Source organism: Sturnira hondurensis, unplaced genomic scaffold, assembly GCF_014824575.4.
Source record: "Sturnira hondurensis isolate 20B ecotype Veracruz unplaced genomic scaffold, ASM1482457v3 Scaffold0001813, whole genome shotgun sequence".
NCBI classification, from domain to species: Eukaryota; Metazoa; Chordata; class Mammalia; order Chiroptera; family Phyllostomidae; genus Sturnira; species Sturnira hondurensis.
In genome coordinates, this window is record NW_028074444.1 from 84,408 (window position 1) to 110,555 (window position 26,148).

Genomic DNA, 26,148 nt, shown 5'->3' on the forward strand with positions numbered 1-26,148 from the left:
AACAGAGACTTGATTTGGGGTGGTGAACCCACAATAGAGTGCAGATTCTTTAGTAAGTAACATGTTTTGGACTTACGCACCTAAAACCTGTATATTTTGTTAACCAGTGTCACCCCAATACATTCAATAAAAAGGAAAAAAGATTAAAAAATAAAAGTAGAAACTAAAAAGGAAAAATTAAAACATTTAAAAAAAGATAAAAGATTCAGTCACATAAAATGAAGTCATGTTATTTTTAAAATAAAAAGACCAGGGCAAGCCTGCCTAGCCAGCTAGTCTGGAGTTCCTGGGGTCTGGCTATATTATCCATATCTGTCCCAGTTCCAGCAGTGGTTTTGTGGTCATCAGCTCAAGCTTAATTATCAAAATAGGGATAATTCTGAATCCTGTGGCTAGTTAGAACCAAGACAATGGCAGCTGTTTTAAGGGTCAGATTCCTTGGTTTATTAAGTGCTCAATTTGTTGTCCTGATCTGGGGAGAATAACCTGAGGGGGGGCAAAAAAACAAGGAAGTAGGAACCTACTTGTTTATTGTCACCATCACCCTGTGATGACAATAAAACCTCTAATAGGACCCTGCTTGGGAACAGGGGTTGTGTACAGAACAGGAGCCAGTCACCGGACCCGTCACGTTATCGATGAGTTCCTGTATCATAGGGTTTACTGTACTTCAGTCAATAGATGCCTTAATTATCAGTGGTTCTTAATCTTTTTGGAAAATAGACCCCACTGAGATTGTGCTAAAAGCTTCATCAACAGATTTCACTTAGTTTATTGACCTGAACTACCTAGAACTCCAGGTGAAAAAATTGCTTTCACTGATTCATAATAATGCTAACTTTTCCCTAGTGCATTTTTTAAATTTCTTTTCACCTGAATAATTCAAATACTGGTGAATTTTCATCTCTGTTAATGGAGTACCTTAAATGTAGCAGAGAGTTAGGCAATGGGAAATAGAAGTTAATTGAAATGATTGTTTCCACAAATAGAATATTTTTTACTAAGTGTGTCATTTATCTGTTTTAGCATGTCTTGACGTTTTTAGTTTACAGTTAACATAAAAGTTAGTGATAAATATCCTTTAACAAGTTTGGATAGCTGACATTTTCATTTTTATTTGTTTTTTCTTTTTCATTGGTGAAAGGTGGAGATTACTTGGGATGAGACCGATCATGAAAGAATTACAATGCTCAACAGGAAGTTTAAAAAGGAAGAACTTTTGGACATGGATTTTCAAGCTTATTTAGCTTCCTCTAGTGAAGATGAAGAGGAGATAGAAGATGGGCTGCAAGGTACTTGTTAATCTTCTGGTGTTCTATATTTCTAAGCATTTAAATGCCTAATCTAGATTTGTTAATGGAATTATGCTTTTGGTAGCAGTTTAAAAGGGAGTACCAAACTAAGTCTTAAGCTATCCACAAAGCATACTCCCATGTATTATATGCACCTTACAATCATTGAAATTATTAAAAAATGTTTTCTTAGCCTGAATTTCTTTATCCATAAGCACTTCCTTCAAAACTGACCTAACCAAAAAAGCCTGGCCTTGTAGACTTGTCATGGTTCACATAGTTATGCAATATCTTAACAAACCAGTAAAATGCTTTACTGCCACCCTTTTTTAAAACTAAGAACTTCTTTCAGATTGATTGAATATTTTTACATTCCAGTTTTCTCCTCAACTAGTTTAAAAAGTAGACTTTCTGTTTATTTAGCAGTTGTCCTAGAAATTATGACTTACATCCTTATGTTAGAAAAGTCTAATGGTAATTAATTTTTTACTGTCCTCCAATATAAGAAATCTTACGACAATTTTCATATTATCTTGTGTATATTAATTTTAACTTTTTTCGCAGTCCCAAAGGATATTATACTTTTTTAAGTTTGCCCACATTTCCCCCACTTCTTTTCCTCTGCATTTTTTTCTAAATCTTTTACTTCTGAGATTATTTTTATTCTGCCGTAAGCAAATCCTTGATAATTTCCAGGAATATCTGCTGGTGTCAGACTCTCTTGAGTTTTAGTTCAATTCAAAAAATGTCTTTTTTTCCCTTCAGTTGTGAAGATATTTTCACCAGTAAAGAATTCTAGGTGGACATTCCTTTCCAGCTTCAGGTAATTTTTGAGAAGTCAGGCTATCAGATTAACTTTTTAAAAATCTTTTGAAAGTTGTCTGGATTTTATTTCTTAGACTGTTTTTATAGTTTTCTCTTTCTCTTTGTCCTTCTGCAGTTTTACTGTGAACTAAAGTAAATTTTATTTTTATTTTTATTTTTTTTTTAAAGTTTTTTATTTTATTTTATTTATTTATCTTTAGAGGGGAAGGGAAGGAGAGAGGGAGAGAAATACTGAGGTATGGTTGCCTCCCATGCCTTCCCAGTGGGGAACTGGCGTGCAACCTAGGCATGTGCCCTGACTGGGAATCGAACTGCAGTTGTTTGGTTTGCAGGCCTGCGCTTAACCCACTGAGCTACACCAGCCAGGGTGTAAATTTTATTTTTTATGGTTGGAGTTTGTTATGGTTGTTGAATTTGTGGCATGGTATTTTTTATCAGTTTTGGAATATTCTTATCCATTATTCATTGAGGTATTTCTTCTTTTCTTTCCTTCTGAGACTCCAATTAAATATATGTTAGATCTTTTCACTGTAACTTCCATGTTTCTATTCTCCAGGTTTTTTTTTATTGTCTTTCTGTGCTGCATTCTAGATATTTTCTTCTGACCAGTCTTTCCATTCACTATATTTTCAACAGTGTTAAAAATGCTGATAGACCTATGCATTGAAGTCTTAGTTTTGGTTATTGTATTTTTTTACTTGTAACAGTCCTACTTGGTTATTTTTCAAGTCAGCAATATCTTTTTCTACTCATTATCGGTCCTTTTAACATGTTTATTTTTATAAACAGAGTGAACATGTTTTTGTAATCTGTGTCTGATAATTTCAGTACTTCAGATCTTTTGGGGTTGATTTCTGTTACTTCACAAAATAGTTCTCTCCTGTTTACTTGCGTGCCTGGCTAACTATATGTGCCTCTTTGATATCTGAAGTGAGAGTACCTCATCAAAGAGAACCTTCATTTACTCAGGTCATTCTGGGACCGCATTACTGCATTTTAATGCTTGAGGTTCCCTGGAGTTCGTGAGTGATGCCAGTCTTCACGAGGACTGGTTTACTTCTGGTAGACCCTTGCCCTGAGAATATGCTCCTCTGGGTCCCTGCTTACTGTAGGGGTACTAGTTGAAATCACTTCTTTTATGGTCTTTAACTTTTGTCCTCTTGGCACCACCAGGCTGCCCAAACTGTAGTTAGTCACAAAGGACATGGATTTTCAAGCTTATTTAGCTTCCAGGTTAAACACTCTCAGGTTAAGAAAGGTCTTCAACTCTGGGATAGATCTCTTTGGTGCTCCAACCTCCTTGATAGGAACTTTGTTATTCTTCACTAACTTGTTAGTTTTCAGAGGTTTTTAAACCCCCCCTCGAAGGTTTTAAAAAGATTTTTTAAATGGTTAATCCATCTTGATGTCCTCAGTGAAAGGGTTGGTCTGAAGTATCTAGCTTCCCATTAATGGAAGCAGAAATTCTCAAATTACCTATATCTGTATTTTTTTTGATTGAAATGATTAATAGTATATTTTTAAAATGTATATACTATGTGCTTAAAATAATTCATTTTTTAAAAATAGAGTCAAAGCACCCGTTTTTCCTATACTGGATCAATCCCTGTTTGGGAATTTGGTTGCTTGATTATAATTTCTAATCAGTTTTGGTTTGATACTATCTCCCTGATCTCTTTACATCCTTGTTATTCTTATCAATTAGAAGAATTCCCAATAATGCAAAATTATGAGTGAGAGATTTGGTGCTGTGGCAGCAAAAGGAAGAACCATAAATATTAAACACAGATATATCTGTTCTAAAATTGCAGGAATAAATATTCTTTTATTTGTAGCTTAATGTATTCATAGCTGTCCTTTTGGCTTTCCTTTTACATTGTATTATTTTTATACCCTAAGCATGAATATAATCCTAAAATGCTTTTTTAGTATTATCATAGGCCCAGTAACCCTTAACTTCCTTAAGAAAGGTACTGCAGTTGGGCTATCACCATTCCTTTTACGGTACTGAAGATACTGTTTCATTTCTGTGTTTGGTAAAGTACCACTCTTGCTCTGTGTTCCACAAATGGAATGGAAAGTACTGTGCTGAGCATTCTACCTCAAAAATGTATTTTTGCTTCTAAAACTTTAAGGATTAATGATGCCTTTTTGTTTGAAATATATTAATTCATTATGTTCTTTTAAAGCATGCTTTTTACCCCAGTATTTTAATTAATTGCAAGATTACTTTAATCTGTAATTTCGTACTTCTATTAGATACGGTAGTGTATTTGAGTGTCTTAGAGTTACTAGATGTTCCTGATGTTATTTATAAGAGATCATAGCAGGGCTTCTTACTTTTACAATTAATTTTTTTACTCACTATATAATACTAAAGCTTTCACAGAGCATTGTCCTTGAATTGGAAAAAAAACAGACCTACATGAATTATCCCACATTGTAGGGTTTCAGAAAGTAAATTTTAGTACTGGAAAAAATCAATTTAAAGTAGGCCATCAGAGACTTACCACTAAAATTTCAACCTGGAAGGAGCTTGCTTCTAATTATGTTTTCAGAAGTAAGCTTTTAATAGAAAGAAATACATTGCCATTTTGTTAATGTGTTCCTGATGTTTTATCCATTGAATTACGGGATACATGACAGAATTCCATCCAACATTATTATTGTGGCACAAAGCACAAACAGGAAAAAAATGAATTTCAGCTGTTTGAATGAAAATGTAAAAGTGTGATAGGATGGAAAGAATGTTCTGGGCTATTTTTTATTCGTTTAGAGAAAAAAAACTGTAAAAACATTTACTTAACCAATCTTTTTTCCATATCACCTTTGTAAAGATGGGAGGACAATCTGTCAACATTGTTGTTTCATGGTTAAATGCTTAGTAATGTGGGACATTTTTAGTTACCATTTAGCTGTAGCTCATAAAAGAGAGGGTCTTCTTTTTGCTACTTCTAGATTCTTCTTTACTGGGACATTTAAGTCAATTCAGTAAGTCTGTATGTTTTGCATTAAAACCCAGGTTTTTAATTGATGGCTTTGCCTTGGAGAATTACAGTGGAAATATAGAGCAAACAAACTTTTCATGTATTTGTTTTCTTTGGTATTTGTTGCCCATGAATTTTATACTGTTCCTCTGTATTTTAATTATTTTTATAAAATCAGGAAATGGTAATGTGAATATTTTTTCCACACAGGGAAATTAATTGAATGAACTTCTAACTTACTCATTTTTATTAATGTATTCGTGAGATCCTGAGAATAAGCACACTTGCTCACCATCAGATGGAAGGGACTTACTATTTTTTGTTTTGGATTAAGGCAACTTCCTTTACCTGTCTTTTCAGCATGAACAGCTGAATCCATCTGTAAAATGCATCCCAACAATATTTTGCCTCCTATTGATAAAAACATTTTAAAGCTTTTGGTGGTTAGTGGAAAATACAAAGAGGGATAAAAACATCATCCCTGCTATCTTGCTTATAGGGAATAAAATTATTTTTAAATATGAATTTTAATAAAAAGGGAGATTTCCCAAGTGTACTGCTGTGACAGTGCTAATTTATATTGCAACTGATTTTTATTGTAAATAAGACCTAAGTTTTTGGCTCAATTCATTTAATATTAAGTTTTAGTGGATTTTGATACACTGTTAATACAGTAGGTCTGACAGCATCTTTCAGGACGGTGCTGGATTGACTGAGATTTAAACACTGGAGTTAGACATGAATTATTCCTGTGTATTAATTTTTTTTCTTTTGGTTAGGTGATGATCAAGTCACTGTAGAAGAAGATGGGAAAACAAAAAAAAGTCAGAAAGATGAGGAAGAACAAATTGCTAAGTATAGGCAACTCTTGCAGATTATTCAAGAAAAAGAAAAGAAAAGCAAAGAAAATGATATGGAAATGGAAATTAAGTGGGTGCCAGGTAAGAACTAGATACTAACTAAATGTTGACTTGTTTTTCTTCATTTTGGCATATTGAGTGCATTTTGGATATGACAGAAAAGCAGATTGACTTGTCTTTGGAAATATAAACTTTAATAATCTAATTTTCCAGGGATGTTTTGGGGGAGGAAGTTAACTTGGTATTTGTATACATCATTTAATTCTCAGTTTTTTAGGGACTAGTGTTTTGATTTTGCCAGCTTATTCTCAGTTTCTTTGATTTACTAACTACAAATTATTTCTATTCATTTATGAAGGTAAACCTTTCTTTGATTCCAGTATTCTCAGGATATAGAAACTTGAATCTAGTACCATATGTTCTAAAGTCATTAAACTTTTTTCAAAATATATAATTCGTAAGTGGACTTTTCACCTATAACCCCTAATATACCTTAATTAGTGAGGTTTCACTAATAAAAATGTGTAATGCTTAGTTTTCCATCTCAGTTTTGCTGTGAATAGTTAAAAAGTATAGCATAGTAAGTGATTTTTATAACTGCCTTGAACTGTTACACTCTTTTTTAGAGTAATGCAATACTATTTAAAACTTATGTCACAGCTAAAGAAAGATTAAAACCTAGGATAAACGAGGATTGTTTTCTAGTGTATATGGTTTTTCAACAATCTTTGGCAAATTAGCACATACCTTCCCAAACAATATTAATTTTGCAGATTACCATTTTTTACATATATGTATTGTCTTTTAAAGGTAGGTGTAACTTTGACATGGACTTAGTTCTTTCAACCTCTAGATGAAAGAATACTAACTACTATTAACACTTATAAAATGTAGTTAATATTAACTGCTCTTAATACTAACCACTTTTAAAACAAATGGGCTATGTCATAACTTTGTTTGAAATGTTTGGCTTTTGCAGGAAGTGATGGTAAGAAAAAAATGAAGTTTGGTAGCATTATCATGTAAACTGTGGTTGAGAGGACTCAGTTAATTTAGCCTGAATAAGAAAAGCTGAAAAAGTGACCTAATAGTTATTTTCAAGTACTTGTAGGATGAATATGTAAATAAAGATTTAATTTTACTTATTATCTCAGAAGTCTGTGCTCTTGTGAATAGATAAAAGAACCATGAAGTAAAGTAGCTTTCAAAGTAACATTAAGAGGAATTCTCTATATTGTCAGAACTGTCCAGCAAAAGAGCACAAAGGCTGCTTTGAGGGTTTGAGCACCCTTTGTTAGTAAGTCTCACGGTAGGCAATACAGCCATACTACTTGGGGATGTTTGTGAAGAAATTTTTTACTTGAGTCCCTTGACTTTTTATTATAAGAAATGTGGAGTTCTGTCTCTAAAGTCAAATATGGTGTAGTTATAGCTTAATTCTAATCTTAGAATGAACTTATTGAATGAATATATTTTAAATGAATGCATTTTTTAATTGAGGTATTCATTTCTTTCTTACAAAGATTTAAGGTTAACTTGATCGAGAAGATTTATAGTAAATATTTCAGAGTTATACTGAGTAGACCATATCTAATCTTTGTCTTTATTAGTTATGTAGTGCAAATACCAAAAAGTGATACATTTATGTTTCTAACTGGAAAATGTAAGCAGTAATTTTACTAGGATAAATCTCACTTGGTCATGAGATATTATGATTTCTATATATTTCTAGACTCGATTTAGTGATGTTTTATTAAAGATTTGATACCTGTGTTGATGAGGACTAGTTGTCTGCAGAGTTCATTTCCTGCAGTGTCGTTAGTGTTTGGTACTGGGGTAATGGTGACCTCGTGAAATGAGTTAAGAACTGTTCCCTCTTCTGTTTAACAGTACATTTTTATCTTGACCCTTTTGTTCGTGGATGTAATATTAATGTCATAAAACATTTTGAAATGTAAAAAATATATGTAATTCCATTACCCTAAATCAGCTGCTGAGTGATTAGATAAAGGTTTAATTGATCATTTCTCTGTTGTTGAATATTTAATCATGTTTCTGATTTTCACCAAAGTAGAACTATGGCATTGAAAAGAAATGTGACCTAAGGCCGTTAATGATTCCAAACCCACAAATATCAGTCCTTTTCTTAGATCTCTTCACTTTTATTACCAGCCAAACAATTGGCTTGCTATTTTAGGGATTTTTACTTTTAAAAACAATTTTTAACAAAGACGCTTTTCTTCTTCCCCGTTTTAGAAATGTCTCCAAGTTTGGAGAACTAGTGGAGACCACAAGGAAAAGCTAATGCTGGCAGTCAGTCTTCCTTACTCGTTAGTTACGTGATTTCCTCACACACATAGCAACTTGACATATGCTGTGGATCAACCTGTGGTTCTCTCACAAGCTGTTAAAACTACCAGTGTCAAAACCCAAATTTTAAATCTCAGATGCCAAGCATCTAGGATGTTATAAATAATCCATAGCTTTTACCATATTTTCAAATATTTTCATAGGATAGCTTCCCAGAAATGGAATTGGGTTATATTAGCTTATAATGCCTTCAACAATGAGTAAAAGTGCCAGTTCTATGGAATTATCATCAACATTGTGTGTGTGTGTGTGTGTGTGTGTGTGTATTTTACTGTTAGTTCATGGAGGAGGATTGATGTTCTGGAATGTAATGCATTTTTAAGTCTTTAGCTGTATTTTTTTAAGGCCCAGATAGGGTATGGTTGTTACCCGTGAATCCTTGGCACATACGTGCATGCAACGGTGTTTGTAAATGTAATGATATTTTGTATGTTAGACATGTTAAATGAGATAGATGAGTTCATCTTAATAGGATATCAGTTTACTTACTTGGAAAGTGGGACTAGAAATACCTTTCTTGCTTAATTTGGATATTTTTAAAGGTACCTTATAAGCTACAGAGTATGATTCACATCAGATGTGTATTTCGTTGGATTTTTGTCTTAAGAAAAATATGTGTTCCCAGTAATAATTACCCTGAACCTCAGGACTTTTATGATGCTATACTTCAGTAAACCACACAGTGGCAGTATAATCTTATACTGTATCTTTCATTGTTTTTTTTCCTATGGTTTGAATTTCCAAAATACTAAGCTCTTAAGTACCCCTAATCAGTAACACTTGCTAGAGTATAGTTTGTTGCTTTGTTTTTTAAAAGTAATTTTATTTTAACAAGCAAGCAAAATAAAAACAAAGACACTGAAATAGAGAACAGGGGAACAGCGACCAGAGGGGAGAGGGGAGGGATTTTCAGGGGAAAGGGGGGAGGGATTTAGAGGAACTAGTATAAAGGACACATGGACAACAACTAAGGGGGGTGGAAATGGGAGGGAGGTGGGGAGCATGGGGGGGGGGGCTGCAATGGGAGTAATAGACAAAACTGTACTTGAAAAATAATTTTAAAAAGTAATTTTATTTTAGATTCTTCAAATTTCCTATGTTTTTACATTTGGTTATACAGTGTAGTAACAGCAGGACTTGCATTCCGCAAGGGGAAATATTGTCCTGCCTGGGTTGCAGGCCGGTTCCCTGCAGGCCAACTCCCAGCAGGGGACGCAGGAAAGGCAACCATACATTGATGTTTCTCTCCCTCTCTCCTTCCCCTCTAGAGATAAATAAATAAATAAAATCTTTAAAATAAAATAAAATTTAAAAAAAGGAAGTGGATGAGCCCAACTGTCCCTTAAAACAGACATAAAAGGGAAAGAAAGTGTAAAAAACAAAAAGGGGGAAATATTAAGGGAGGCAGGTAACAGGTACATGGGTGTAAAAACTAGAATAAACTGTTCATTCTATTGATAGTCTAGTTCCTTATGATAATGTGATAATACAACCTTATTAATTGGGATTATAAATAAGTAAAAATGTTGAATTACTCAATTTTTAAAGAAAGTTGTATTCATTATTTTAATGTATGCAGAGTAGTATTTTCCATCTCAGTGTGTTTCAAAAAAGGTATCTTTCCTGACTCACTTTGATGAGTAAAGAAGGTGTTACATGTAATAGCTTAATGTGACCTTATCACAAATGTGCCTCATTGGGGAATTTTTGATATATACATAAATGATGCACAGTTTTATCTCATATTCTAAATTACCTCCCCTAGAGGAATAGTTCAATTAATTTATAGTATTTTTTGTTACAGATAGTATAAGCTAAAGATAGTGTCTTTAAATTTTAATCCTTGAAATGAGCAAATAGTATTTCTTTGTTTATAATCTTAAAAGAGATTAGATATTATAAAATCCTGGTTTTTTCTAGTTAACCTCTGATTTGATTTACACTTGTGAAAGGATAGCTGGTCTTTTTTTTATTCAACATTCTATAATACCCCACCTTGCCTTCAAATAGTTATTGAGCACCTACTATGTGCCAGAAACTATTCTAGACTACTTATGTGAACAAAATATACAAATCCTTGACCTTATAAATCCTATATTCTGGTGAAGAGGAAGATAGATGAGTCTCTAGTAAGAAAAATACACAAGCAGAGACTAAAGGAAGTAGAGGTCAGGGAGTGTGCGCCATGCAGGGAAAAGTATATGAGTAAGTAAAGGAGAGAACGATCTGAGATCATAGAGGTAACGTGGGACTAGATCCCAAAGGCCTTGTAGCCCATTTTAAGGTTCAAAGTTCTCTGAGTGAGATGAGAAGCTTTTGGCATGTTTAAGATGATGAGTGATGAGATCTGACTTTTTTTAGGTTGTATTGAAATGTAATTTACATATGTTACCGTGTAAAATTTTAAGTTATACAGCATAATGGTTCCACTTACACTGTGATGTGATTGCTGTAGTAAGTTTAATTCACATCCATCATCTCATATAGATATAGTAAGAAGAGGATCTGACTTTTTCTTAACAGTATCATAGGCTGCTATCTTGAAACTAAATTGAAATGGGAGGCAAGGACAAAGTTGGGGAGATTAGTCAAGAGGCTGTTGCAGTAATCCTGAGATAATGAAGATTTGGGTGGAACAGGTTTGCCAGGGAATCTCAAAAAAATTTTTTTGGTCAAATGTTAAGTTTAAGATGCCTATTAGGTATTGAAATAGAGACACCAAGGAGGCAGATACACAGTTTAGAGTTTAAGAAAAAGGTCAGAGCTGGAGATACAAATTTGGGAATCTTCATTATACAGATTTCTGAAAGTGAAGAATATCATGGGAGTGATTATAGGTAGGAATGAATAAAGATTCATTCCTGGAGTATCCCTGGAACATTCCAGCATTTAGAGGTTGATGAGGTAAACAAGGATCATCTAAAGGCAGCTGGGAAGAAGCTACCAGAAATGCAAGAGGAAATGTATGGTTGTGGTTGTACATAGACAGCCAAGTGAAGAAGGCATTTCAATGAGAAATGGGTCAATAACATTGACACTAAGAATGAACATTGGATTTAGCAATGTAGAGATCATAAGTGATACTGAACAGTTTGGTGGAAAGGGGATGAGACTGATATGGGTTCAAGAGAGAATGGGGAGTGAAACTAAAGACAGCAAGTGCAGATAAATAAATCCTTTTTCTAAGATAGTTGATTGTTAGGAAGTTATAGGCATCATGATACTACACCCCTAAAAAATATTTCAGTGTGTAACTTCCAAAAACATGGAAGACATTTTTCTACATGAACACAATGTCATGATCACACCAAGAGAATTTAATATTGATAAAATAATAGATTTCTCACTAATTCCAAAGTATGTTTTGTAATTCTTTCCTGATGTCTCTAGTAGTTGGCTTATAGAATGCCCAACAATCTAGATTTGTCTGATTGTTCCTCACAATTCAATAAAAACATTTTGCAAGAATTCTCCATAAATGATATTGTATACTTCCTATTGCCTCACATCAGGAGGTACTTAATGTCCATTTGTTCCATTATTTGTGCTGTAAACTCTGCTCACTCAGTTAAGGTAATGTTCGACTGATTTTTTTCATTGTAAAGGCACTTTTTTTCCTTTATGATGATACTGGTTGGTAGGGTGTGTGAATATCCTATTTCCCAACGTTTTACCCGGTTATCCTTCATTGGTGATTGCCCACTTGAGTCTATTGTTTTGTTGGTTGTGAAATGCTGATTTTGTACTTCTGTCATTCTTTCTACATTATTAGCTAGCATTCCTAACTAATGCTAGTAGAGCTCCCTCCCCACCTCTTTTTTATGGATTCGTGGACTGACAGATTTTGAGGTTTTCTAAAATGGGTCACAGAAGAATAGGAAGGAAACTGAAGGGGGTATGAGATCAAGAGGGGATTTTTCTGCCCTGGCTTGTGTAGCTCAGTGGATCAAATGCAGGCCTACGAATCAAAAGATCATGGTTCCATTCCCAGTCAGGGCACATGCCTGGGTTGCAGGCCAGTTCCCAGCAGGGGACGTACGAGAGGCAACCATACATTGTTATTTCTTGCCCTCTCCTTCCCTTCCCCTCTAAAGATAAATACATAAAAAATAAAAAGGGGCATTTTTCTTTTATTTAAGATTTTATTTATTTATCTTTAGAAGGGAAGGGAAGGAGAGAGGGAGAGAAATATCAATGTATGGTTGCCTCTTGTGCGTCCCCTGCTGGGAACTGGCCTGCAATCCAGGCATGTACCCTGGGCATTTTTCTTTAATATGGGAAAAGTAATGATAATGCTACATGCTTTTTGGAATGCTCCACCAGAGACAGGGAAAAAAATGATGCAGAAAATTGCATTCTGAAATAGGCAAAAGGAACTGAAACATTTGCACAACGGGAGGAATTAGCCTTTGGTAGATGCATGTGGCATTTCATCCATCGTAACGGGGGAGAAGGCAAACACTATGATCACAGAGGGTAATGGGTAGAAATGGTGGTGGGAGTTTATGATACTTTTCTATTTACTTGTATTTGCTTAGTGAAAGAGGAAGTAAGATTATCAGCTAAGAGTAGGAATAAGGGAGGAGATGAGGGTTTGAAAAAAGAATTGAGGAAATAGTGCCTAAGAGAGTGGCAAAGAGAACAACACTAAGGGTGTACTTGAAATTCATGGTCATGTAAAGTAAGAACACGTATTTTATGTTTTCTTTAGCACATTTATGGTATAGTGAAAGCATGGAGTAAGGAGAGCTCTGGATTAAGCCAGAGTAGAATTTTTGTCAACCAAGTATGACCAAGCAAGAGAGCAGCAAGGGAGTGATTGTAATAATGGACCATGGTATCTGTGTTGGGTTAGGAGGGAAATGAGGGTATGCTGAGGGCAAGGGCTGGGGAAAAGGTGAGAGGGTTGCCGGATTGTAGATCCCTATGAGACAGAATTGTTAGTGTTGGCTTACTGGAGAGAAGAAAATGGAAAGATTGGAGATGGTGGCTGAAGAGTAAGGTTATGGGGAGAATTATTAAATTTCTAAATTAAGATTATGGGGAGAATACAGTTTTTGGTAATGACATGTTCTAGTTATGATTCTGGCAGTGAATTTCTAAGATAAGGTGGAGTATAGAATAAGTCAATAAACTGAGGGCCAGAGTGTTGGGAGGGTCATCATCTATGTGGATATTGAAATCACCAAGAATTATGGGAGAAATAATATTGGAGCGGTGAGCCAAAATAATATTGGCAGTGGTGAGCCAAAGCTCAGTAACGAGGGAAGTGACTACAGTCATTGGATATCTGCAATAAAGAGGGACTATAGGTGGTATAGTCTGGTAATGTGGTATTCAAAGTTCTGGGCTTTCAGAAAGGAGGGCCAGCCAGTGGACTGGAGGTGGCAGCGAGTAGCAAGAAGGATGGGCTTTTGCAGAGAAAAATTCACCACTTTAAAGGCGTATAGGGAAAGCAGTGTCCCCAGAGGAGACAGTGAGCTTCAAATTAGCAGGTGAATGGATATAGAAGATTTTGTTGACCTGGCTGGTGTAGCTCAGTGGATTGAGCACAGGCCTGCGAACAACACGATTGCAGTTCGATTCCCAGTCAGGGCACATGCCTGGGTTGCAGGCTGGTTCCCTGCAGGCCAACTCCCAGCAGGGGACGCACAAAAGGCAACCATACATTGATGTTTCTCTCCCTCTCTCCTTCCCCTCTAAAGATAAATAAATAAAATTTTAAAAAAAGATTTTGTTAATGGCTATTAATAACTGCCATGATTGACTAAAGTGTAGAAAAGCTTTGTTGTTGAGGAAGGATGGGAAATGGTTCAGCACCTTTTTGAGTTTGCAAGTTGTTGACTTCTGGTGACAGATTTAAATAGAGATAAAGGATATAATGAGATTAGACTGATGGTCTTGGGAGCTCATTCATATTGATTTGTAGGTTTAATTGTTGATAGATAGGTACTTACTGCCATTTTATTGTTCATAGTTTTGAGCTTTTTAATTTTATTACAACATCCACGGTTGTGGATACTACTCTTTCCAAGGAGGCCTAGAGGCCAGAGAAGAAGCAGGCATTTATCTTGCTATCTCACTGTGCAAGAGTAGTCCTTTCTTGATTCCCACTTTTTGACAGAGGAGATGGGGTTGTGGCTCTTCCTTGCTCTACTTAACAGCATTGTATTATTTATTCTTTGTTCAGAAATAAAATGTTTTTGAATCAGTGCATTCATTTTACCAGGCAGCCCAGTTTTAAATGGAACATCTGAACTTAAAATAATCTGAAAGAATTTGCAGTTTGCTTCATATTTTGCCGATGGAGAGGAAACCAGTTTATAATGCCCTGTCATAACTTGTACACAGCTAGTTCAGTGGTTAGAATTTTAAAACTTAGGTTTACGCTTCTTCCTTGAATCATCTCTTTAACAGGTTAACTGTAAGGGCTTTGGTGAAGTAACAAGGTGAAATTTTAATACACCCACCAAAAAATTTTTTGGACTCACTTGTGGAATGTGTACCAAAAAATTGTTAAGCAGCTAGGGTTATCTAAAAAACATTGCTAGCACATTTTCTCCATAGAGTTGCTAGTAAATTTCTCAGAATTTCCTGGATTAAAGATTATTTTCTCTCTATTAATGCTAAGATTTAATTTAGAACAAGTTTTTCCAAGAATTTTTTAAAGATTTTATCTTTAGAGGGGAAGGGAAGGAGAGAGGGAGAGAAATATTAATGTATGGTTGCTTCTGGTGTGTCCCCTGCCAGGAACTGGCCTGCAACCCAGGCATGTGCCCTGACTAGGAATCGAACCGCTGGTTCGCAGGCCCACACTCAATTCACCGAGCTACACCAGCCAGGGCTTCAAGAATTTTTTTTAAAAACATCTAAAGAAAAAACAGGATATCTTTATACTAGTAGTTTCAGAAAGTGCTGAAATTCCTATACTTAGAAAGTTTCAGGATAATTTGTCTGCTGTTTTAGAATCCAAATTACATATGTAAATCAATAAGGGATTCTGGTTGTAAGTATGTAGGATAATTCCGTTCACATAGTCTTTCCCTCTCTGGATATGTATCCTGTTAGTTGTACTGTTTGCATCTATAGCCACTATTTCCAGACTGTAGTACTTTTTGACTTTGCCTTAGATTTATAGTCTGCCTGAAGTCAGTTTAAGAACAAAGTGTTTCATGTATTGTTTCCCACAGCCCACAGCTATGCTGATTTATTTGAAGTTGTGAATTCTTTGGTCTTGAACGCAGAATTTTTGCTATTCTATTTGAGGTTGTCCCACATCATTATTCTATATACTAACAGCCTCACTAGCAAACTCAGTTTTCTTACACTTGTTCCATATGTTATTGTGACAGAATTGACTCAGACTACTTAACTTTTTCATTGTTATTGTTTTAACCCCAAACTGGAAAGTCTTAAAACCCCAAATTTACTACCTTAACACATTCATTTTTCCCCAGTTTTTTCATTGTGTTAAAATACACATAACATAAAATTTACCGTTTTAACCATTTTTAGTATGCAGTATTAGGTATAGGTATATGCATATGGTTGTGCAACCATCACCACCATCCATCTCTAGAACTCTTTCATCTTTTCAGAACTGAATCTCTATGTCCACTAAACAGTAACTTTTTAAAAATCTTATTTATTTATTTTTAGAAAGAGGGGAAGGAAGGGAGGAGGAGAGAAACATCAATGTGTGCCAGCCTATTACATGCCCCCTACTGGGGATCTGGCCTGCAGCACAGACATGTGCCCTGACTGGTAATGGAAGTGGTGACCCACTGGTTCCCAGGCCTGTGCACAATCCACTGAGCTACACTAGCCAGAGTAAACAATAACTTTGTTTTCCTTCCACCCAACCCCTGGTAACCACCACTCTGATTTTGATTACTCTAAGTACCTTATGTAAATGGAATCATGCAGTGTCTTTTATGATTGGCTTATTTCAGTTAGTAAAATGCCCTCAAGATTTATCCATGTGATAGCATGTCAGAATTTCTTTCCAAGGCTGAATAATATTCCATTACTTATTTACCATATTTCGCTTATCAGTTCAGCCATTGATGGATTGCTTTCATATTATTAACATTCTAATTTTTTGTTTGGTTCTTTGTTTTTAATATTTTTATTTTTCATTTATTGTTGACATACAATATTATATTAGTTTCAGATGTACACCCCAGTGCTTAGACATTATATAACTTATTAAATAGTCATCCTAATAATTCTCATACCCATCTGGTACCATACATACTTATTAGAATATTATTGACTGTATTCCCTATGTTGTACTTTCCATTCCCATGACTATCTTATAACTACTAATTTGTGCTTCTAAATCCCTTCCCTTTTTCACCTATCCCCTCAAACCCTCTCCCATCTGGCAACTGTCAGAATGTCCCCTGTATTTATGAGTCTGTTTCTGTTCTGCTTGCTCATTCATATTGATTTGTAGGTTTAATTGTTGATAGATAGGTACTTACTGCCATTTTATTGTTCATAGTTTTGAGCTTTTTTATTTTATTCTCCTTAAAGAAGACCCTTTAACATTTCATATATTAGCTTTGTGGTGAAGAACTCCTTTAGCTTTTTCTTATCTGGGAACCTCTTTAGCTCCTTCACTTCTAAATGATAGCTCTGCTTCGTAGAGTAATCTTGGTTGTATAGGTCCTTGCTTTTCATCACTTGAATATTTCTTGGGAATCCCTTCTAGCCTGCAAGGTTTCTGCTAAGAAAACTGCTGAGAGTCTTCTGGGAACTCCCTTGCAGGTAACTAACTGCTTTTCTCTTGGTGCTTTGAAGATTCTCTCTTTGTCTTTAACCTTTTGCATTTTAATTATGATGTGTCTTGGAATGGGCCTTTTTGGATTTATGTTGTTTGGGACTATCTGCACTTCCTGGACTTGAATGTCTATTTCCTTCACCAAGTTGGGGAAGTTTTCTGTCATTATTTTTTCAAATAGGTTTTTAATTTCTTCCTTGCTCTCTTCTTCCGGTACCCCTTTATGAGAATGTTGGTGTGCTTGAAGTTGTCTCGGAGGCTCTTTACACTATCTTTATATTTTTAGATTCTTTTTTTCTTTTTTCTGTTCTGAGGTATTTTTGCTTCCTTGTACTCCAAATCACTGATTTGGTTCTTGGTGTCATCTCTACCATTGATTCCCTGTAAATTTTTCTTCATTTCAGTTGGTGTATCCTTTATTCCTGACTGATTCTTTTCTGTAGTTTCTGTTGTTGTCCATGCTGTTGAAATTCTCACTAAGTTCCTTAATCATCTTTATAACCATTGTTTTTTTATTCTGTATCTGGTAGTTTGCTTGCTTCCATTTCATTTCATTCTGTTTTTGGAGATTTCTCCTGTCTTTCATTTGGGACCTGTTTTTTGTCTCTGCATTTTGGCTGCTTCCCTATGTCAGTTTCTGTGTCCTAGGTAGAGCTGCTATACCACCAGACTTGGTAGAGTGGCCTTGTATAGTAAATGTCCCTAAGGCCCAGTGGTGCAGCCTCCCCAGTCACCTGAGTTGACCACTCCAGGTGCTCCCCTGAATGGGCTGTGTTGTAACTGATCCTTGATAGTTATCGGCATGATTGGGAGAAATTGACTTTTAGGCCAATTGAACTTTGACCAGCTGTGACTACAGCAGAAGAGCTGCTGTGTAGGAGTCAGCTCTGCTGAATAGGACTTGCTTTAGTGAGGCCTTGGTACTCACTGAGTGTGTGCCTTGAGTCTTTCACTTATGGAGGTGATAGGGTTGTAATCTGGCATGGTCTTAAACTGTCCACTGGCTGTAGTGACTCTGGGGCTTCCTGGGAGGTACAAAGTCAGCCACCACCTATCTTCTGCCTAGAGCCACCTGGCACACATCACAGAGTGGTCTGAGGATGGCTGCTAAGGTGTCAGGCTTAGAGGTGCCCAGGAGAGGCCAAGCTGTGAACCAAAGCAGGCTGCTGCTAGTTCCGGGCCTGGGGCCACTTAGCAAGAGATTGGGGGGGGGGGGGTGTACACAGAGGCCACGTGCTGCTTATTTGAAAGACTTTTAGGAAAGTCTGAAGCATGAGGCAAGAGAGGCCAGTTGTACGACAAAGACACTGGAAATGTCTTGGATGGGCTGGGATCTCAAGAAACACCAGGGCAGGGCAAACAGTGTGAGCCAGGTTGTTTGAGAGTCAGATATGACACCTGGCTGTCATCTCTGTGTGTGGGGGATCTAAGAAAAGGAACAGTGATCTTTGCCAGCACTCTTTGTCTGGCAGAAAGCTGTTTCCCCCACCCTCCAGCTCTTGCCCAGATGCTAGACAATTCAGTTCCTCCCCGTATGTCCCTGGTTACTTTCAAGCTGATGCCCCAGCACTGGACCTCAAAGGCAGTGACTCTGAGTAAGTTGTGCATGGACAGGCTCTTTTAAGAGGAACTGTTTGGGACTCCAAAAGCCCTCTGTCTCGTTCAGCCACAATTTCTGCTGGTTTTTACAGCCAGAAGTTATGGGGACTTGTCTTCCTGGCACTGGAACCCTTGGCTGGTGAAGGGCTGGGACCCCTCACTCCTCAGGTGAAACATCCACATCCAAGATACCTCTCCCAATTTTAAACCACCACACTGGATATGGGAGCAGCCAGTTTTGTGTCTCTGCCCCTTCTGCCAATCCTTGTGTGGTTTCTTCTTTAATTCCCCAGTTGTAGAACTTCCATTCGAGTAGGTTTGAGGTGGTTCTGAATTATAGTTTCTCTATAGTTGTATTTTTGGTATGGTTTTGGGAGAAGGTATCATGTTCTTCATCTATGATAACATCTTGACTGAAATCTTAGCATTCTGTTTTTGAGAGTTATCCTTGTCCATGTGCGAAGATGTGGCCCATTAGTTTACAGTGCTACATAGAATTCTGTTATAGCTATATTGCAATGTACCTATTCCATTGCCAGTTATTATAGTTTATTGTTTTTGTGAATATTCTTGGACTTTTCACCTAGGTACATACAGAATTTTTCTTCCTGTTTGTTTTTAATTTTAATCCTTACATGAGGATTATATTTATTGTTGAGAGAGAATGAGTGACACTGATGTGACATTGATGTCACTCATTCTCTCTCAACAATAAACACATCGATGTCTCTCACATAGAGAGAAACATCTATTGGTTGCTTCCTTTATGTACTGGGGGTCGAAGCCTCCCTCTAGGTATGTGCTCTGACCCGGGATTAAACATACAGTGCAGCCTTTTGATGCTCCAAGCAGCTGAGCCACCTGAACAGGGCTAGAATTTCATAGATAGGTGTAGAATTTCTTAGTTGTGGTGCATGTGCACAATTACCTTCACTAGTTTAGTCTAATTGTTTTTTCCAGGTGTTTGTGGCATTTTACTCTAACCAGTAATGTGAGTTCCTATAGTTCATACCACTAATTGATATTGACAGGATTTTTAGTTTTTGTCAGTTGAGTATATAAGTAATGGTATCTCATTATAGTTTTAATTTGTATGTTTTTGTTAAATATTTGTTGGATTCCTGCTGTGTGTACTAGACTTGTGTTCTCTTCTCTGGACGTATAGCACTAAACAAGATGGATAAAAGTCCTGGCTTCACAGGGCCCTACATTTTAGTGTTTGTGGGTTGGAGAAGTGGGGAGAAAGTGAGTAGTAAACAAATAAATTGGTACAATAATCGGGTGTGATTAAGGACCATGTAAACAAAAGGATAAAAAGCCTGCAGGGGATGTGAGCTGGGAGCAATTTAAATTAGATAGTCCCGGAAGGCTTCATTGAGAAAGTGACATTTGCACAAAGGCCTAATGGAAAGAACAGTGCACACTGTATATTACCCTGGAAAAACAAAAACAAACCATTATAAACACTGTATATTTCAGGCTAGAGAAAGAATAAATACAAAAGCCCTGAGAGGGAAGCATTTCTGATTTGACCAGGAATAATGAGTAGGCAGACATGGCTGAAGCAGAATGAACCAAGAATTGGAGTGTAGTAGGATTGAGGGCAAACAGATAGCAAAATTACAAAGAATTTGTAGACCTCTGGGTGAAATTTAGCTTTTATTCTGAATGAAATGGGAAATGGAAATGATTTGAACTGATTTAAATTTAAAAGGATTGATCAGGCATTTCCCTAATTACTAATAGGGAAGAACATTTCTTTATGTTTCTTCATTTGTGAAGTGCCTATTGTTTTTTGACCATTTTTAAGCACCATTCTTTGTTTTATTGAGTCATAGGAGTTCTTCATATATACTGTGCCGGTTTTTTATCAGTCACATGTTTTGCAGGTATCTTCTCCCAGTTTGTGATTTGTCTTTTTACTCTTTTTAGTGCCAACTAAAGAGCAAAATTGGTACAGTCAGGTTTATGAAGTTTGTCCCTTTATTCTCATCTACCACTGATTCACATAATTAGATTAGTGAATACTCAGAGATATATTTTGGCTATTTTTCTGTTATATTGTTTGTTCTTTTTCTACTGATCTTGAGTTCTTTATTGTTCTTTGATGCTAGTCTTAGTTTTTTACCAGATAACATGTCTCTTCTATTTGTAACTATACACATGCACTCTTGGAGGTATTGTCTAATGAAAAATGTTCTTGATTTTTAATATTATCAGTTAACTTATTGAAATAGTTACTGCTCTCTGCATTTCATCTGAGAAAGTCTTTTCTATAATGATGAGACTGATGTTCTTTCAAAGGTAGACTGGCGTAAGGTTTTTGACACTTAAGTCCTTGATCCAACAGGAGTTGTTTTTTTTTTAATATATAAAGGATCTAATTTTGTTTTCTTCTGCATGGAAAATCTTTTTTTAGTCTGTTCCATTTTTGAATAATCTGTCCTTTCCCCCAGTAATCTGACATGCCACCTATGTAATGTACCACAGTGTCAAAACTGCATGTACCTGTTGTTTAGCTCTCTGTTATCTGCCTGACCCTGGACCAGTCGTACCACAAATTTTAAAACTGGACGAAGAACCCTAATGACCCCCCACATATACACACCTGTTTCCACTCTAGGTCAGCTGATATGAGGGCTCTGTGCAGAAAACAAACACCACCACGACCAACAAAAACAACAAAAACATTTGAATGAGCTGCGTCTCCTTAGAAAAGAACCACATTTCAGTTAGAGCAAGAAGATTTAAAAAAAAAAGTTCAGAATTCCATAATCAAGTTTTTACTGATGATGCATTGTGAATTCCAGAGAATTTAGTGGTAGAGTTAAAGGGAGAGGGGGGACGGTGGAAGAAGAGTGGGTGGACATTTAACTTCAGAGGATTAGAACATGGGGGATCAGGGGGCACTTGATAATTAGAGGCTTTTTGTGGTGACCAAAATAAATAGGTGTAAAAGGCACAAAGAGATTATTCCTGGTAGGTTCCAGGCAGATTTTGGTGGTGAGGCTGTTACTGTTGAAAATTAGGGAGGGAAGATTATCTGCTTTGTCATGGATATATGCCTTGCCAGTTCCCCTCTTAACCCCTTCCTGAAGAGGGGCAGATTTACTGTGTGCTCCTTCCCCTTGACTCCTGTTGACAGAGATACAGGAGATTGAGGAAACCACCTACAGAGCATACTACATTAATCCCAGGGCCCAGGGGCCCACTGTTGGACCCTTCAGGAAATGATGCAGACTCTGGCCAACAGTGTCCAAGGTGTTATGGATGAGATGAAACAAATTCACATGGACTACCAAAATCCTGTGAAGAAAAAGGAACAGCATGGCCACTCTCTCAAGGGGAGAGCACCTTGGCCAGTCTCTCAGTGGGAGAATGCCTTGACCCCTGCCTTGACAAGCTTTTATTGGCTTCCTAATGGCATACATCAAAGAAGGTTTTCATTCATTATGCTTAGGTTTGCTTTATACAGATAATTGCTTTATACAGATAATGAAGGAAAGGATGTTACTGATTACTTCCAACAGATTAACAAGGAAAGAATGTTGCAAATGCAAGGGAATGATAAGAGTGATTGGTCTGGTTATACACTTCAGCCCTTGGGAGAATTAGCACAGACTTCAGGAAGTTATTTTAAAGATAGGGAGTTAGCATTTGCTGCTTCAACTCAGGGTGAGAGTGTTTTAGCAAGAGGGTGCTTTAAGCCTTAAAGCAGCCTAGGTATAATGCAGGCCTGATTTCCCACGGGAAAGCCAATCCATGGCTTTGGCGTCCTGCATGCCAACACTCGTCTATGGGCTTTCCGGTAGGTCTGGGCTGCATTTGCTATTCCACTCAGGTAGGTTCCCTATAAGGAAAGGGTTAAGCTTGCTCCACAATGCTGCCTTTTGTTCCTAGCTTTTGAAATAGTTTACTTCTCTGGGTTTCACTATGATGTATCTAGCTCATTTTTTTGCTTGTTGCTTTTATATTTTTTAGAATTAATTGGATACCCAGAATCCTTAGATAGTATCTTTCATCAGTTCTGAAAACATCTTAGCGTTTTCTCTTAAAACATTACATTTTCCTCATCTTCTGTACTTTCTCCTTCTGGAAATCCTATTTGATATTGTGTGGTACATTTTCACACTCCATAGGACAGATAACTCATGTTTTCCATACCTTTGGATCTATGTTACCCACAAATTGGGTAACTTCTTCAGTTCTGTCTTTCAGTTCATTCATTTTTTCTTACCTCATTATAGTCTGCTGTTTACTTGGTCATTGATTAAAATTTCAATTATGTTTTTTACTTCCTCAAAATTACTGAGTTTTATTTTCCTCAAATCTGTCTTATACTTTTGATAATCTTATTTTTTTAAGATTTTATTTATTTATCTGTAGAGGGGCAGGGAAGGAGAGAGGGAGAGAAACATCAATGTGTGGTTGCCTCTCATGTGTCCCCTGCTGGGAACTGGCCTGCAACCCAGGCATGTGCCCTGACTGGGAATTGAACTGCGATCCTTTGGTCCTCAGGCCCGCACTCAATCCACTGAGCTATGCCAGCCAGGGCTGATAATCTTATTTTTAATATCCTCTTCTGTTTTGTTTTTTCTAATGTACTGATTTTATATGCTGTATCTGAGTAATTCCAGAATCTATAATCTTTATAGGTCTTAGTTCTGTTATTTTGTTTCTGTTTACTCTGGTTCATATTGAATTTTTATTGTGATTTCATTGTTCTTGGATCTTTCAGTATTTATGGGAATTCTCTAAGTGCCTAAGTGCTGGGTCAGAAGTGCCTCTTTTAGAGAGTGTTTGCTTGGTACCTAAAGGCATTTCTAATCCAAAACCAATTGAAACCAAATTTTTGGATGGGGGAGTTCTGGCCCACACAGATAGTGTGAATTCCAGCCACAAAACTGTGGATTTGTGGGCTTGTAGGTTATAAATGCTCTGAGGAAAAATGGATTTTTACTTACATTTTCTGCCCATAGCCAAAGTCTAAACAATCATATAGTCCTTCTGAATTGTCAGGAAAGGAGCAGCACCCACTTAATGGTTTCACAGTATGGTCTCTGTTGGGGCTTTCTACCATGATGAGGCTTCGTATATTGTCTCCTGCCTCCTTGACTAGCAGCCCATTAAAACCCAAGATCCATACTCCACCACAGCAGATGAGTATATGTCCCCCAGAAAAACTCCCTGCCTCTCAGACAGTTTAACATTTCTATTTCAGCTTTCTTGTGACTAGACTTCAGAAATTCCATATCTTTGCTTTTCATTTAAAAGTTTTCATGTATTTTCTACCTTGTCTGTAAACATCATGTGTAAAAAATAACAGTAGGACAAGTAGTTCTTCAGTCCTCTTTGCCATAAATTAAATAGAATGGTTTCACCAGGCTTGGCCAGAATTCCCATCTGTCAGTATTAGGACAGCTTGATATTATGTGCATGATCACAAACTACTTAAAAGACAGAGAAAGCATACAAATAAAGTACATAAAATACAGGAAACAACAGCTCCCTAATAAGGCCCAAATGTTTTGTATTTAAAGTCAGCTTTTTAAGACTGTCTGGTTCCAAGAATTAAGGAGAGCTTGGTTCAGAGTAAACTGAATACAGTGAATCCTCACTCATCATCTTTGATAGGTTCTCTGACTTTAAGTGAAACAATGTATAATGAAACTGATTTTTTCACAGGCTAATTGATATATACAAGAGTTCTGTTTCCTGTGGCATCTCACTTGTAACAAAGTGACATTGAGCAAAATAGTATTTGAGGACCTGCCATATATTTGCAAATGGAAGACATCATTTTAGGGGCGAGTAAAAGGAGATTCAGAAGAGGTTAGAGTATGATAAGGTCAAATTACAGACAAATATAAAATAATTTCTACCCACTGAAATAGTTTTTAGACAGTCAGCATTAAAGAGCATTAACATTTATTCATTCAGCATATCGTATTTTCCATGGATACTTCATTGAATGCTTTGTGAGAAGGAGTTCCTCATCTAGCTTCCCCATACTCGCTTAATCGTGTTATTTGTATTACAGCTGTCTCTGTTGTTTCCATGTAGTAGATGTAACAGTGTTAAGTGCCATACAAAGGACTTATGTTGGCTTTGTCTGATTAGTAATTTTTGCTGTTTACTTTTACTGTTGTTTCCAAAGCTAGTTGGTATTTTCCTTTTTAATTTCATGCATTGTTGGTCCCTGTCCATGAGGTTGGGAACAAATACGACTAACTTATTTCATTTTTACTTTCATTCAACAGACGTTTATTATACCAGGTACCGTTGTCAGGGGGAGGAGCTGTGGCCTCTACCCTCATGGAACTTGCAACCTAGTAAAGAAGATAGCCTTAATAATAAAAATCACATAAATGAATATAAATTTTCAACTGTGATAAATGGTACAGAGTAAAAGAATATAGTTTAGCTCATTCAGTATGTTTTAAGGCTACCCTGTGTACGTAATCACTTGATTACCATATAAACCAAATATCTCTGTGACTTCTATTAGTTATATAAGTATATGTGTTCTTCCATCTCCCCGCACCATTTGGGATGAGTGGCCATTTTGAAGTACCTTCCATGCCAGTCTTCCTCAGGACATGATTGGTAGATTTCCTTTAAAAATCCTTATACCCAGAGTGAATTCCAAGTTGGCAGTTTGGGTAGTGGAGGTGGCAGTGGTTAGTTTCATTTCAAAAGCTACTTTTGAAATTGAGTATTTATTACATAGTCTGATTTCCACATACAACCATAAATAAAGATTGAGCTATAAGCATTCATAAATATTCTCAGTGGATCCTAAGTCTTCATTTAAATAGAAAGTTCCTATATCAGAAATCATAAAATGGGCATTTTGTTTTTGTAAACAAAACCAGTTATACTACCTAGTTATTCATGTCCTGCCCCTTGAAGACATTTTGAGTATTTCAAATGAATAGAATCGAGAGAAATATGTTTTTGTTTTAATGGATTTTGAAAGAATATTTTAAAGTATTCTGTGTATACAAATTATCAAAATATTCTGAATGGATTACAGTTAAATTATTCAATATTACTGTCATAATTGAGTCATCTGTTTTCATGGTTAGCTTTGAAAGAGTTTTTTACCCTTATTTGTAGCATTATTGATGTTATTTTTAACTACTATGGCAGTCCTTGAGTATAAATTAAATTTTTTAAAACAAATGTGTACAAAACTAAAAGCAGTTAATAGTTGTTTTTCAGTCACATAGTGGCTGGTCTCAAATGAAGCTAAAACTGAAGAATGTTCTTGTGCATACGCCAAGAGGCTTCTGGGATGGGCATGTTTTTAAGAACTTAGAACATAAACAACTGTGATCTGTGGCAAGGGATTTAAGTGACCTCATAATGACAATGAGAACAAAGCATTTTTAAGTTATCGTGGTGTGTTAATTCATTGCAATGTGTGT

At 36.3% G+C, this 26,148-nt stretch overlaps 1 protein-coding gene across 2 annotated transcripts in view; it reads left to right on the plus strand.

Annotated features, from left to right (window-relative positions):
• ESF1 (ESF1 nucleolar pre-rRNA processing protein) overlaps nucleotides 1-26,148 on the plus strand; it is a 65,717-nt gene that overhangs the window by 15,117 nt on the left and 24,452 nt on the right. For both annotated transcript variants that reach the window (XM_037031265.1, XM_037031258.1), the window contains exons 8-9: nucleotides 1,145-1,292; nucleotides 5,884-6,045. In XM_037031265.1, coding sequence (XP_036887160.1) covers nucleotides 1,145-1,292; nucleotides 5,884-6,045 — 310 coding nt within the window. The remainder of the gene's footprint in view (nucleotides 1-1,144; nucleotides 1,293-5,883; nucleotides 6,046-26,148) is intronic.